The sequence below is a fragment of the Crocodylus siamensis genome, chromosome 1 (genome assembly GCF_052110815.1).
Source record: "Crocodylus siamensis isolate JL-2025a chromosome 1, ASM5211081v1, whole genome shotgun sequence".
Lineage (NCBI taxonomy): Eukaryota > Metazoa > Chordata > Crocodylia > Crocodylidae > Crocodylus > Crocodylus siamensis.
In genome coordinates this window covers 415,439,904-415,454,714 of record NC_143395.1, presented here as the reverse complement: position 1 = coordinate 415,454,714, position 14,811 = coordinate 415,439,904, and the positions used below count along the sequence as shown (strand labels likewise).

Sequence of the window (14,811 nt, the reverse complement as noted above, 5' to 3'; positions counted from 1 at the left end):
GGAACATCCAGCCCGATTCACAGCCTCAATGTATACATTTATAAGCAGGCTTTAAAGAGAGGGTATCGCTATCTTCAGTATGTACGAACTCCAGTGATTGATCATGCATCGGTCTTGCATTGAACTCTGTTTCACAGAAGGCGCGAGCTCTGTGGAAATAACAGAGGAGCCCCTGCCTGGGTCTACAGGGGCAGCTAAGGACAGAGTATCAGGTTCTGCCCAATATGAGCAACATCAGCTTGCTTTGTTCATCTTAATGAAACCTGAGCTACTTGGGAGGAGACGAGACACTGAAGTCTATGGAGGAACAGAGTGCTTGAGCAAAAATCAACCTTCAGTACGTTGCTTGTGGCTGTCCCCAATCTTTGCTTGCATGCTGCCCCTTACTGACCGATCTGGGCACTGCACTTGTGTTTGAAATACTTGTCTTCGTGTTATCCTGACGTGACCCGATGCCAGGTGCACCTGGGTGGGATGGCGTTTTCTCCTTGTCTTGACTTAGATGAACTTGTCTGTCTTTGCCGGGGATTTTTTCTAGGCGGCGACTGCGTCTTACTCTCTCGCTTTCACAGAGCAGATGCATTCTCATACTGTTGAGTAATCATAACCCTAACTGGGACTAAAGTCTTCCCCAGTTCAAGGCCACTGAAACCAGGAGTTATATCAGAGCTAAGCATGCCGTGTGGTATTGCTAACAGCTTGCAGCACAACAGAGCCGCGCCTCTTGGACGTTAATGTTTTCCCATGGACGAAGCTGATTAGCCGAGAAAACGCTTTCACATATATGACCAATTTGAATCTCAAGCAGGTTTCATGCTGCTGTTCCTCATCAGATGTAGTATTTCCCATTAAATCCTCCACCTGATTTTCAGTCATTACCTTGAAATCTCTTTCTCTCTGCCTCTCTTTTAATGCTGCTTGGCCTTATGATGGAAGAAAGTCTTGTAGATGTGAAAATCCGACCTCAGAGCACCGCAGCAGCTGAACAACCTGCATTCATCTTTTACTAGTTCCTGCTGCATGTATTTAAATCTGATTCCTTTTCCCCCGTCTCTTTTCCCTTCTTTTTCTTTGAGGTCTGACTCCTGATTTTCTTTTTTAATGCTTAGGATGATAATGCGGTAATGCTGCATCAACTTCTTTAGAAAAATAAAACATTTTTGTTTTCATTGAAGCTGTTGCTTAAACAAAACCACCACTGTTAATTGTGGCTCCATTCAAGAGGGAAGTAGGTAGAATAAAATGCATTTAGTGGCACACACAGGAGCAAGCCATTTTCTGTTCTTTTGAGCCTGATTTTTTAATTTGGCGCAGTCTTGTTTGAATGGTTAAGAACAAAGTGAGGGAATCGTCCTTTCAAATTAAACAATGGAGTTTATATTTAGCAATTGCCTCTTTTTCAGTGAAAGAATTAATAGGCAGACACTGCATGAAGTGGGCACAGAGCCCTTTATTTTTTTCCATTGTTAGGACTATATCTTCATTTTTCCAGACATGTCCCCTCTCCTAACATCCTCTGACAGCTATAATAATTATTTGCATGGACCAGTAGGGAAATGGAGAATAACTAATGTGTTTTTAGCTAACTTTCCATGCAGTTGTGATAAGCACCCAGCCTCCACTGGCAAGCAGCAGGCTTCCTGCAGACCACCTACCAGTCACCCCTTAGTTACAAGAGGAGATCGTGGACGTAGGACAGGTTTACACTGGTATAATTTGCATCTGTTTTGTACAGTGGTGCAAATTTAAACTGGGACTTGGAGTGGACAGGGAGTTGTTATCTTGGAGCAGTTGATAGTATTTGTGCTATTAGAGAGTCTCACCACTAGAGAAAGCAGGGCAACCTACTGTATTTTCTCACATACCACATGATCCCAAACGAGATGCATGTGTTGTTTTTGGGAAGGCAGAATGAAGAAGCAAAGATTTTCCCAGAGTTACGGCTGCCTAGAGCACGGGCCGAGCCTAATCGTCAGGTCATTCACCCTCCCTTTCCGGCTAAAGTCTGGTCTCGGGGGGTGGATCTCTTACTTTGAAAAGAGCTGGAAAGTCTGCAAGGTTGTGAAACTGGAGGGGGAAAAAAAAGACCTGGTGAAACAGTCTCTTGATTAATGGAGCCTCTGTTAAAAAGGGGAGACAGTTGTTATAATACCTGGGGAGTGACAAGCAATGAGCCCTGAAGCCACCTGGCTCCCTCACCTGCCTGAACAGAAATATCATTGCTGCTGCTGGTTGGTTTTGGAGCAGAATCAAAGTGGGGTGCTTGTATTCCAGGCAGAAAAATCAGCTTCCCCACTGAAGACATGCACCCCATTTTTTTGGACAGGGGGTGGATATGGGGGGAGAATTTGCATGCAATCTGTCTGAACATTTGATAATATTGTGGGTTTTTTTCATGAGCAGCTGTAGGGTAACAACCCTAGGACTATTATTTGCATTGGAGGATAGATAAGTGCTGGTCAGGTGGCCCCTGCGTGGGTGTACATTATCCTGGTGCTGTTTTTCTGCAGGTAACTCCTGCACCAGATTCTTGGAAGTCCCACTGATGTCGGGGTTTCCATGGTGTGTCCAGGCCTAAGAAGCCAATGCCACTGCCCAGCTTGTGTTAGCAAACCTTTTAACCGTAGGCATTGCAAATAAAAAAACAACAACCGAGGACTTCTCTAGGACACTGTGGCTGTCCATCATGGTCACCTAGGCTGGGACATAGATTCTTTTACTCTAAAAGGTCTGGTTGCAACCAAGTGAAGTATGTTAGACTCTCCATTAATGGCTAAAGGCTTAAGATGTAAGGAGTCAATATGACTTCCTTTCTGAAAGACACTTATACCTACACATACTAGCCAGTTCCTTCTCGTAATAGAAAAGGATTTTATATGCAATCACATGATTTCCAGCAGTGCTGCGTTGTTGGCTTTTTAACTTTTTTGACAGTCTTGTAGGTATTTTGATTGCTTTTGCAGGTTGTGGTTTTTTTCCCCGCAGCCTCCTGTTGTGATTTAAAAGGAGGGTGCTTTAAAAATATTGGTACTTATTACTCATCTTTTTTTCCCCCAATTCTTTTTCCCTAGCTGGCACCCGAAAACACTCTGATGTCCTTCCAAAAGGCAGTGGAGCAGAAAATATATGGCGTGCAAGCTGACGTAGTGATAAGGCAAGTCTGTTTAACTTAACTTCAAATGCAAAGGCTCTCTTTAGCACTGTGGCCAAACCAAATCCTTGCATCTGCTTTCTTTTGGCTCCCATTCTGTATTTTGCCGCCTCTTTTTCACTGCCACATATGTAGTATCCTTTGGAAAGGGCTTTGTGGTGAATGTTGTCATGTACCTCTGCTTGTAATTCAGTAATTTGATTGGCATTTTGCTGGGGATTATCGAAGGGAGCTGGACTTTCCGTGTAGACAAGCAACTAATCCTCATTTCATGGCCCAGAATTCACTACAGGGTCCCTTTCTAGGTTGCTTATTACAAAGAAAGAAAGCAAGAGTCCTGCATAGACTTGAATCTCTGCTTATTGATCTGGCAGCCTTCTCCAGAGGATGACAGCAGAACTTACCTATAAGGAGCTACAAGCAAGTTTCATTTGCAGTGAAGGAAAATGAGGCTCCTCAATTATTTCCTTGCATTGTAATCTGCCACCCAGCTTATGCCAGCCTGGCTCAATTTTCTTGAGAACTTACCTGGCAATGCACAAAATCATGTTGCTGTCCCTTTGCTATGATGCTGAGGATAGAATATAATGAGATTCTTTTGTTGGCCTGTTCAGTTAAAAACAAAAAAAAAAAAAAATCAGTCCAAGCAGACAAGGGTTTGAGTGCAGTGTTTGAAAGCATAGAGTTGCACTGAAGTAACCCAGGCTTTCACTCTAAGGGAAGTTTTCTACATTTACTATCCTCCTGTGTCCTACACTTCTTAAATGCAAAGTTTTGAGATGTGTAGGTGGATGCATAACATGTGTGAAGGATTAGCAGTTCCTAGTGGCCATCTCTGAGCTTTAATAAGGTCAAAAATAGGTGGTGCTTTCTGAAAGGAAATAATAGTAATGGTAGTCATGCAGGTCACCATCGGCTGTTGTGATTCAGTGTTGATGATTGACCACTATTACCATTATTTGCATTGGAGAGTGGGTTAGCGCAGGTCAGGCATACTTGAAAGCAAAATGGACAGGGTGGAAGAGGAGAAGGAAAAGAGCACAAGTGAGCCACGTGAGGATTGGGTCAGAAGTCAGAACCCAATAGCACAGGAGATGGGAAGGCTTATAAAGGCACAGACCTGTCCCGGGCGCATCTTGCAGGACTATAAACACCACAGCCAAGTTGAATCCGTTGGAGACGGGTGACCTTGATTTCCTTCGTGAGCCTAGATGCTAAATCTGATTTCCCACCCTGTACCCTAGAGAAAGATGTGGAATTTTGTTGAATTTTGCCACTCCAAAAATCCATTGACCCTTTCGCGATTGTCTAATAATGACACAGGCAGTTGCATAGGGCACTGATCAGGATGGTACCTGATACTAAGAAATGGCTTGAAATTCAAGTACAAGAAAAATACACAATTTCTATTTTTAATCTCCTAGAAGGGTGGCTTTTTAACTGAAAGGAAGCTGTCTGCAGTGAAAGATAGGCTTCTGGGTCTAGGAGTTCAAACATCAAGGATTCTTCTTTTCCCATTGCTTGAGAAGAAATGGATTTAAAAACTAATGGAATTTTTTCCTCCGTAATGGGAAGTTGTTCTGCAGCGATGGAGGACAGCACAGGGGTGGTGATGGCTTAATCCCTTTTGAATCATTCAGAAGTTAGCTCATTAACTGTGGCAAAGATAAAGCCTTTAGAAGCCCTGACTGCCTGCAAGAGATTATTTTGTTTCGTGCATCCAGGCTGATCCTGGGCGCTTTGCTTAATTATTCAAAAGGACCCTTTTTAGATGAGCAGAGCTTGATGGTATCGCTTAAACACTCTGAGTGGTCCTCTCATCGCTGTACTGAAATGGGGCAGCCTTATGTTGGTTGGGCAGGTATCTGGTGCCATCTACAGGAGAATCCAAACTCGTAAAGCTGTTTTCTTCCACTGAAATGGCTTTGTTTCCCCTAGTGGGAAGGTGAACTTGCTACACGTTTTCTTGATATCCTGTCCTGCCCTACTGCTGATTCATAAAAGTTATGGCCGTCTCACAGAACATTTATAAAGCTAGGGTTTTACTTATCCACGTGGTGCTTTTTATCACTACTGCCTATACCAGTGGTTCTCAGTCTTTTTAGACTCAAGGCACTCCTTGCTAGACTCAAGACCTCCCTCAAAAAATGCCAGGTTGTAGCTTTCACTGGTTTCTTGACTACAGAAAAAATACCAGGCAATTTTTTTTTTCTGTTGCAAAACACTTGGAAAGTCTAAAATAAGTGGGAATGTTTTGACACTGTGGATTTCTATTTGAAATCTCAGGATTTATCTTTTGAATCCAAGGGGCATCTATACTTGCAATCACTCTTTACACTTGTGGTGCTATTAGGCCAGAGTAAACTAATGAACTCTTCCATTGGATAGTTCTGCCCATGGGCGACTGGTGCCTCTTGAGTTGGGGGGGGGGGCACTTGCCCCCCCCCCCCAAGCAGCCGGTTAGAATCATAGAAGTCGGGTTGGACGGGACCTTGTAGATCTTCAAGTCTGACCCCCCTGCCTGGGCAGGAGAAAAGACTGGGCTCAAATGACTCCAGCCAGGTAGGCACCAAGCCTCTTCTTAAAGACCCCCAGAGTAGAAGCCAGCTCCACTTCCCTTGGAAGTTGGCTCCAGATACTAGCTGCACTGACCATGAAGTAGTTCTTGTGGATGTCTAATCTAAACCTCGTTTCCAACAACTTGTGGCCGTTATTCCTTGTTAGGGAAACAAGGTCTCTCCCAAACCCTTCTGGTCCTCCCTAGTGAGTTTATAGACAGTTACCAGGTTCCTCCTCAGCCTTCTCTTGCGAAGGCTGAACAGGTTCAGGTCCTGCAGTCTCTCATTGTACGGTCTGCCCTGTTGTCCCCGGATCATGCGGGTGGCCCTCCTCTGGACCCTCTCCATGTTGTCCACATCCCTCCTGAAGTGGGACGCACAGAACTGGACACAGTACTCCAGCTGCGGCTGGACCAGTATTGCGTAGAGGGGGAGGATCTCCTCCCTGGACCTGCTTGAGATGCATCTGTGGATGTACGACAAGGTCCGGTTAGCCCTGCCAACCGTGACCTCTCATTGTCGGCTCATGTTCATCTTGGAGTCAATAATGACTCCAAGATCCCTTTCTGCCTCCGTGCTCTCAAGAAGGGAGTTTCCCATCTTATAAGTGTGCTGCTGGTTACTACTGCCCCAGTGCAGCACCCTGCACTTGTCAGTATTGAAACGCATCTTGTTTTTGTTAGCCCACCCCTGTAACCTATCCAGGTCTTGCTGCAGTCTTTCCCTCCCTACTAGCATACTCAGCTCACCCCAAATTTTGGTATCATCAGTGAATTTAAACAGGGTGCTTTTCACCCTTTTGTCCAAATCGCTGATAAAAAGATTGAACAGCATGGGCCCAAGGACCAAGCGCTGGGGGACTCCGCTGCCCACTTCCCCCCAGGTCGAATATGACCCGTCCACCACCACCCTTCAGAGTACGACCCTTCAGCCAATCTGCAATCCATCTGATGGTGTAGGCATCAATGCCATAGTCACCTAGTTTTTTTTTAATGAGGATGGGGTGGGAGATGGTGTCAAAGGCCTTGATGAAGTCCAGAAAGACTACGTCCATGGCGACACCTGCATCCAAGGCCTTTGTGACCTGATCATAAAAGGCAATCAGGTTGGTCTGACATGACCTGCCCCTAATGAAACCGTGCTGGTTGCCCTTGAGCATCATCTCTGAGGCCGGCCCATCGCAGATGTGCTCCTTGAGGATCTTCTCAAAGAGTTTCCCTAGGATTGAGGTAAGACTGATGGGCCTATAGTTTCCCAGGTCCTCCCTCCTCCCTTTTTTTAAAGATGGGGACCACGTTGGCTATCTTCCAATCATCTGGCACCTGGCCCGAGCACCACAAGTGCTCATAAAGCCATGCCAAAGGCCCTGCAATAACCCCTACTAGCTCCCTCAACACCCTGGGGTGGAGAGCATCTGGATCCGCTGATTTGAACTTGTCCAGCCCCTCCAGAAGCTCTCTAACTCGGTCCTCCCCAACCTGAGGTCTGGAGGCGTTCCCCTCAAGTCCATCTTGCACCGCGGTGGGGAAGTCCTGGTCTCTGCCGAAGAAAACGGAGGTGAAAAATTGGTTCAAGAGGTCTGCTTTCTCCTCTGGCGCAACCACCAGATTGCCCAGAGGATCTTGCAGGGGCCCCACATTTCCCGGTGCTTTCTTCATCCTCCCTATATATTTGAAAAAGGGCTTTTTGCTATCTTTGATTTTGGACGCAAGTCCTAGTTCTATGTCCGCCTTAGCTCTCTTGACACCCCCCCTACAGGCCTGAGCAGAGGAGGTATACTCCTCTTTGGAGATAGCACCCCCCTTCCACTGGTTGTACACCGCCTTTTTGGCAATCAGGCATTCTCGGACGCCCTTGGTGAGCCAGGGGAGCTTTCGAGCACTCTTGCCCCCCTTGCTTCTTGTTGGGATGGTCAACCCTTGGGCCCTGAGTATCGTCTCCTTAAGGAACGACCACTCATCCTGGGCACTGAGCTCCCCTGCTCTCGGGAACCCCAGCGCCTCTCCCACTAATCTCAATTCATTGAAGTTGGCCCTCTTGAAGTCTAGGGCTACCGCCTTGCTGCAGGCCCTTGACACGCTGCACTGGATGGTGAATTCCAGCAAGTGATGATCACTATCACCCAGGTGGTCAAGGACCTGGAGGCCCCTTACCAGGTTGTCGCCTGTGGCCAGGACCATTTCCTCTGGTGGGACTGTGCACCTCCTGAATTAAGTGGAGGTCCTGTATCTCGGCCAGGAAACCTCCTGGAACGGTCCAACCTGGCTGACTGTTCCTTCCAGCAGATGTCCGGGTAATTTAAATCACCCATGACAACTACATCCCTTGCCTTAAGTGCCTCTGCAAGCTGGCCTGAAAATTCCTGGTCCAGCTTCTCCCCTTGGTTGGGAGGTCTGTAGTAGACCCCCACCGTTAGATCCCTCTCCCCGCAGCCCCCTTGTATCCTGACCCAGAGTACTTCAGCTTGCCCCTATGACCCCATTCTGCTGGCAGAGGATGTGTATTGCTCCTTGACATACAGCACCACACCCCCACCTTTCCTTCCTTCTCTATCCCACCTGTAAAGCCTATGGCCCCCAATGCTAACTGCCCAGTCGTGGGATGGAATCCCACCACGTTTCTGTAAGCCCTATTATGTCTGGGTCTGAACTGGTTATTCTGAGGGCGAGTTCCTTCTGTTTATTCCCCATACTACAAGCATTGGTATATAGGCATTTAAGGCCTTCCCAGCTGCGTGTGCCACCCGCTGATTTGGACCCCTGTTTCTTACCTGGTCACTCCTTGCATTTGTCACCTGTCTTGCTTGGGTGGTGTCTCCTTGTCTTCCTGTGGCCCCCTCCCCTGGCAAGGCTAGTTTAAAGCTCGCCGTATGAGATCAGCCAACCTGGAAGAGAAGATGTGCTTGCCTTTAGGAGAGAGGTGAAGCCTGTCCCACCCCAGCAAGTTCCCTGCCCGAAAGCATGGGTCACTATCTAGGAACCCAAGTCCTGCCTGATGGCACCAACTGTGTAAGCGCTGGTTGACCTCGCCAATGCAGGCCTCGTGTCGCCCACCCCACCTACTCATCGGAAGAAGAGAGGAGAATACCACCTGCACCCGTTTCCTTAAGCTTGTCCCCCAGAGCCTTGAAATCCTTCATAAAGCCTTGTAATCCTTCATAACCAGGGGGAGTCCCCCCCTGCAATGGCAGATCGCACCGACCGCTGGCACTTCTGGGTGGGCATGATCAGCCATGGGGGAACTGTGGGGATCGCTTCGCCTGGTGCCCCCACTCCCTGGCTGGCACGCTTGGGGTGGCACCAGCACTCTTGCCTTCCCCACCCCCAGCCTGGGAATGCTGGCTGTCAGGGGGTGCACCGGCGCCCTTGGGGGGTGCACGTGCACCACCATGCACCCCCTACACGTCGCCCATGGTACTGCCTGACACAAGAACTGTCCTATGGCAGAGTTATTTACTCTGCTGTAATGCACATGTAGACAGTGACTGGTGCTGGCTAGGGCCTGAAAGTGCAACAGGGCAGGGGCTGTCTGCCTGTTGGCCGCACACTGTAGCATCCTCATGGCCCAGCTAGCCTCTCCACTGCAAGTTGAGCAGGGGCAGAGCAGCTCCAGGCTGGCCCCTGCACCCTCTGCCAGCTGGGGCTGTGCCACCCTAGCTCAATGTACTACTGTCCTGGGTGCACATGTAAATGCTATGCTTGGGAGCAATAAACACTGGTGCGAACTGCACTGGAGTTTATTCAGGCATGCTAATTGCACGTGTAGCTGTGCCCCCTATATAGGTGTTTGTACACCTAGTAGGGTGCAGTATCTCATGGCACCTTTAAAAGGATGTTAAGGCACCCAAGGGCTCTGCAGGACCCTGGTTGAGAATCACTGGTCTGTATAGTGCTATTTGCCACAGGGTTCAAGGTTTTCCAAATAACTTGTATATGGGGCAAGAAGAGATTAGAGAAGGGAGAGACTGTTAAATACCCTTTCTCTTCTGGCTTGTGGCTTAAGGAGTGTCTGATGATGCTCAGCTTGAGAGATTTATTAAGTCTTAGGCTCCTATCTTCGTCAAACACTCAACACTCTTCATTCCTTGTTTGCCTGGCATTTGTCACCCCATTATAAAAGACCTCTGAATTTCTGTTGTACAGTGCACCGCTGGTCATGGCAGGTGTTGTGTCAGCATGCTGCTCTGGTGTGGGGGGGTGGTAATATTTCTAGCCTAAAATAGACAAACTATGTAATAAGATGGGTGATATTTCAGATAAGGGCTTTCCATGGGCACTGGAAATGCTGGGACAGCATTGATGGCGTCATCTAAAACTTTCCTTTGCTCCCTTTCCAGCTCAAGGCTAGACTCTTCATTTTGCCTCTTAATTTGAGTCGAGTAGGATTTGTTATTAACCCTGTCTGTATTTAGGACCTTTTCTCTTGAGCTTCTCTCTCCTTTAGGGGTTTTCATCCCAACATTTCTGGCCAGCAAGTGACTGGATTCACGTGGGAATACCTTTTCCTCTAAACAGCTGCCTCCGTTTCATCTTCCTGACTTTGCAAACCAGGACTTAGACTATTGATCTTTTTGAGGAGTTTGCTATGGTACTTCGGTTTAGGCTTCAAAACTCTGCAGCAAAGAAACCTCATCCTCAGGCCTAAGAACCTCCTCCTTTCTCCATCTTCTTTATAATGCTGGCACCTTTGTATTGGTCTAATGTAAACACCCTGCTGTGGGCGTCACATCATGGGTGCTGTATAACCAGTGCTATTTTATTTCGTGAGAAAAACGTGCTCATGATATCTGCCACCTCCTCCACAGCTGCTTGCATGCATCTTGTCCTGCAAATCTTTAATTTGTTCTGAAATCTAGCTTGTCTTTTTAAGACACCTCCCATTTTCACCAGGAACTTGAGTGTACTTATGATCAGCCAATCTGTTCCTGGGATATAATAAAGAGGCATCTGTGTTTCTCCAGACCCCAAAATGGACTTTTACTCCTCCATTTGAGCACTGCAGAGCCAATGCAAGCATGAAAAGGAAGGGTTTTTTTTTTCCCTTTCTTTCATTCTTTTTTTGGCTCCAACATAAGCAACAAAATTGCTTTCCTGAGTTGGATGTGGGATCTTTCACATGGGACTTGAATATTAGTCTTTGTAGGCATCCTGTTTTCAAGTCGAGTTTGCAATGCTGCAATTGAGGAAAATATTCCTCGGAAAGTCCAACCCTGGCTGTCCTCACCCTTGGGCATGTTTCTGGACAGTTTTTTTCAGTGTTGTCATTTGTGAAACATGAACACTGGGTCTCAACTTGAACGTGTGATGAAAACTGACTGAAATTAAGAGCTCTATAAACATTTATGCTGGTTGGAGATCTTTGTGACTTAAAAGCTTTAAGCTCTTGGGGTGCCTAGACATGTGCTCTGATGCGTTCTAATTAGAATTTCACAGATTTTCATAGACATCAGGGCTGGAAGGGACCTCGGGAGAGCATCGAGTCCAGCCCCCTGCCCAAAGGGCAGGGAGTCAGCTGGGGTCATAGGATCCCAGCAAGATAAGCATCCAATTTACTCTTGAAGGTGTTCAATGTAGGTGCTTGAACCACCTCCCCTGGCAGACTGTTCCAGACCTTGGGGGCTCGGACAGTAAAGAAATTCTTCCTTATGTCCAGCCTGAAACGGTCTTGCAGGAGTTTGTGACCGTTCGACCTCGTCATCCCATGGGGCGCTCTGGTGAACAGACGTTCCCCCAGATCCTGGTGGTCACCCCGATAAACTTATAGGTGGCCATCAGATCAGATGCAGATGCAATTAATCAAGTCTGCTGGACTGTTCTAGTTAAAACGCTCCAGCTTGCTGCAGTGTCACGTGTATTCAGTGTCCCACATTTCAAAATGGCAGTTAGGGTGCTTTGACTAAAGGTTGTCGAATAAGCCTTAGTTAGAGTGCCTGCACTGCCATTTTGAAGTGCAGGACGCTGAATACACGTGATGCTGTGGGAGCTTTAATTAGAGTGTCTGTGGGAGGTGCTCTAATTAAACCTCTTCACCCACCCAGAGCATGTGTATAGACACCCATTTGGGACTGAAGGACCTAAGTAACTGAAGTGCTTTTTGAAAAATTCAGCTGTCATCCCGTTTTTAGATTGTAAAACTTTGAGGGTTGGGTTGGTCTTGTTTTACAGACCTGTGAAACATCTCCCATATTATTGTGTGCCACAGCAATAGTACAAAACCAGTGGGATTAATAACACATTTTAAATCTTTTTGGTTGTAGCTGAAGATAGCTTTTGACAGTAGCACAGAATCGGCAGTCGTATTTGTAACTAGATGTGAAGGAAGAACTCCAAGATTGGGTTGTATGGGACTATGTGAACATGTGACTACATCTTAGCCTCAAAAATGCATTTAAAAGATTTCCCCCTACTCCCTTTCATGTATATTACCTTTGCCAATCTCAGATGTTCTTCACTGAGACCTCGATCACATTTTAACACTGGCCTACACAGCTAGAGGAGGCAGACAGCAGAAGCTACTGGGTTCCTAATATGGTATGTGTTATGCTTAATGCCCATGAGTTAATGGAGATGCCCATGCGTTTTTGCAGCTACGACGGAGTGCCATTCCTCATGCACGACGAGACGCTCAGGAGAACGACAAATGTGGAGGAGGTGTTTCCAGAGCTGGCCTACGAACAGTCGTCCATGTTCAACTGGACGCACCTGGAGAAGCTGAATGCTGGCGGATGGTTCCTAAAGGTACCTACAAGTCCTAAAGTGAAGTCTGATCCTACGATCTAGAGGAGGGAGACTGCATGATTGTCTCAGAAGCCAGGACACTGGTTGAAAAGCTCACAATTCAGGCCCTGTCAGGAGATGAGAGTATTGCTAGTTCCCCCGCAAAATAGTTTAATAAAATGTGACCAGACTTGCCGTATCCCGTACTGAAGAATGTCGCTGTGCCACCTTTGTTGATGCAATCTGGGAGCTGATGGTTTGATGCAGCACTGTGGTCTGTACCAGTATGTCAGAGAAGCAATCTTTTTCTTGAGAGATTAATCAAGAACGGTCAGTAGCCTCACTCGGATTTGTACACAAGTGAATGCGCACGCATTGGTCTGGTTTTGTGCATCCCAAAACTGCCTTATGTGTGCTACCACCTGCTGTGAGGCAGCGTAGGCCAAGGGAATAGGACAATAGACTAGGAGGCAGGAAACGAGGATCTAAATTGCTTATGGATCTTGTTTTTTCTGTTTCCCCCACCTCTAAAATGGTGGGGATAGAGCATGCAAGTGCTAAGTACTACTGTTACTACTGTGAGATGCTGTTTATTCGGCCAGCAAATACTAAAGCAGTCAGTTGGTTCCCTAATGTTGTCTCATTGTAATCTAGTAATTAAACCAGTAGCCCTGGACTTGGCAATGGTGCTCAGGTATCCTAGCTCTGCCACTGGACTGCTGGGTCAGCTTTGGGCAAGTGACCTTGTTTCTCTGTGCCTCAGTTTCCTCAAGTATAAAACTGGGGATAATGCTGCTGATCTTTGTGAAGTGCCTTTAGATCTGCTAGAGAAGAGCTAGCAATGATTACATGCAGTCTTATTCAAAGGAAAATAAAGAAAAGGAGAGTGTGTGCTTGCGCTGAAACGGCTCCTTACTATTGATGCCTGAAATGTTCCTGGTTACAGAGCTCTTGTAGTACTCTCGCTGTTATATCCGGCTATTCTTCTGCACAGCAGCAGGTGCTTCTAATAGTCCTGAAAACAAGACAGAGCTTTTATCGTAATAATGTATTTAATGCAGTTTACCAATCCAGGGGCAGTGCACTGTTTGTTTCCTCCTTTAATGACTCTTACCATATCTTGGTGTGATGGAACAAGAATGGTACAGCATATGGCGGGGTCACTAGTTTCTGCTTGGACATGGTCTCTCTCTTCCATCAAATCTTTCCTTTAGAAAGACCGGAGAATGCTGGCAGATTCAGTTTCCTTTAGTGCAACAGATATTGCGAAGAGGTTTAAAGGAAGGTGACACTCAAATGTAATGATTATAGCCCAGTTCTGTCTATGCTGTCAGATAAGGACCCTGTTCAGATTGCACAGTATATCAAGGCCGGGCAGCTCTGCATTGGTCTGAAATGACTTTTTGATTGTGATACCAAGCATTTTTTTTCTGCCCCAATATCCTTTAGGAAGTGTTCCCATCATGCTGCAACCAGCTAGGTGCTGCTCTGACATTAAATCTTCTGCTTTAATCACTATCTGTTGGGAGTGATTTTTTTCCCCTCCCCTTGCTGCCTTCTACCGTCTTGCAGATCTTTGTCTCTCAAATAAATGAGCTGCCTTTAAAAACACAACGATAAATACAACCCGTAGAGCCATTCACCTTGTAAACATAGCAACAAGATCATCAGGATGTGCTAATACAGCTTTATCCAGGGTACAGCCAGTCTGCATCTGTGATTCTGTCCTAGCCTGTGGCATGAATTCTCTTGAATAACCTTGAATGTGTGTGTATTTGAAAGAAAAGCTTCCTGCAGGATGGCAAGCATGTCCAATGGGCCAGTGCTATAGCTTAAAAACTTTCTCCTCCTTGCCTTCTCTACTCTTCATGGTTGTGTGATGGCAATAGTCTTAACAGCAAAGATAGGACAAATAGTAATAGTAATGATACTTAGCATTATTTAGCACTTACAGGGCACATCCGCACAAGACACTAAAGTCACAGTTGATTAAGTCTACTGCGCTTCAGCACATCAGGCAAAAGCCGTGCAGTAAATGAGTCTACTGTGCATTTGCATCACTAAAAATCCATGCACTGGTCCTACCGCTCAGTAGCATCACTTACTGTCCATTGGGTTAGTACTTGTTATTACAGATAATAAACTTAATGTGCAATAAGACCAGTGCATTAGTGCACACGTAGACGTGGCCGCAGAGCACTACTCGGCTAAGGATCTCAAAGCACCTTCCCAACAGTGCTCAGTACAAAAGAGCCAGAGAGAATGAGATCATATCTGGCTATTCCAGGATCTTCTCTCCCTTTTATACAATCTAGTACCATCTTCCTTCAGGGGAAAGTACAAGAAACTTTGCTGATGCTGATCAGGGTGTTCACGGTGAAATATC

The 14,811-nt window shown here is 46.5% G+C and overlaps 1 protein-coding gene across 9 annotated transcripts in view; it reads left to right on the top strand.

The window, feature by feature from the left end:
• GDPD5 (glycerophosphodiester phosphodiesterase domain containing 5) overlaps window positions 1-14,811 on the top strand; it is a 312,070-nt gene that overhangs the window by 259,196 nt on the left and 38,063 nt on the right. For all 9 annotated transcript variants that reach the window (XR_016439661.1, XM_090030758.1, XM_090030763.1 and 6 more), the window contains 2 exons: window positions 3,072-3,154; window positions 12,296-12,446. Coding sequence is in view for 8 of the 9 variants with exons in the window: in XM_090030758.1 (XP_089886884.1) it covers window positions 3,072-3,154; window positions 12,296-12,446 (234 nt within the window). In the remaining variant the exon portion in view is untranslated. The remainder of the gene's footprint in view (window positions 1-3,071; window positions 3,155-12,295; window positions 12,447-14,811) is intronic.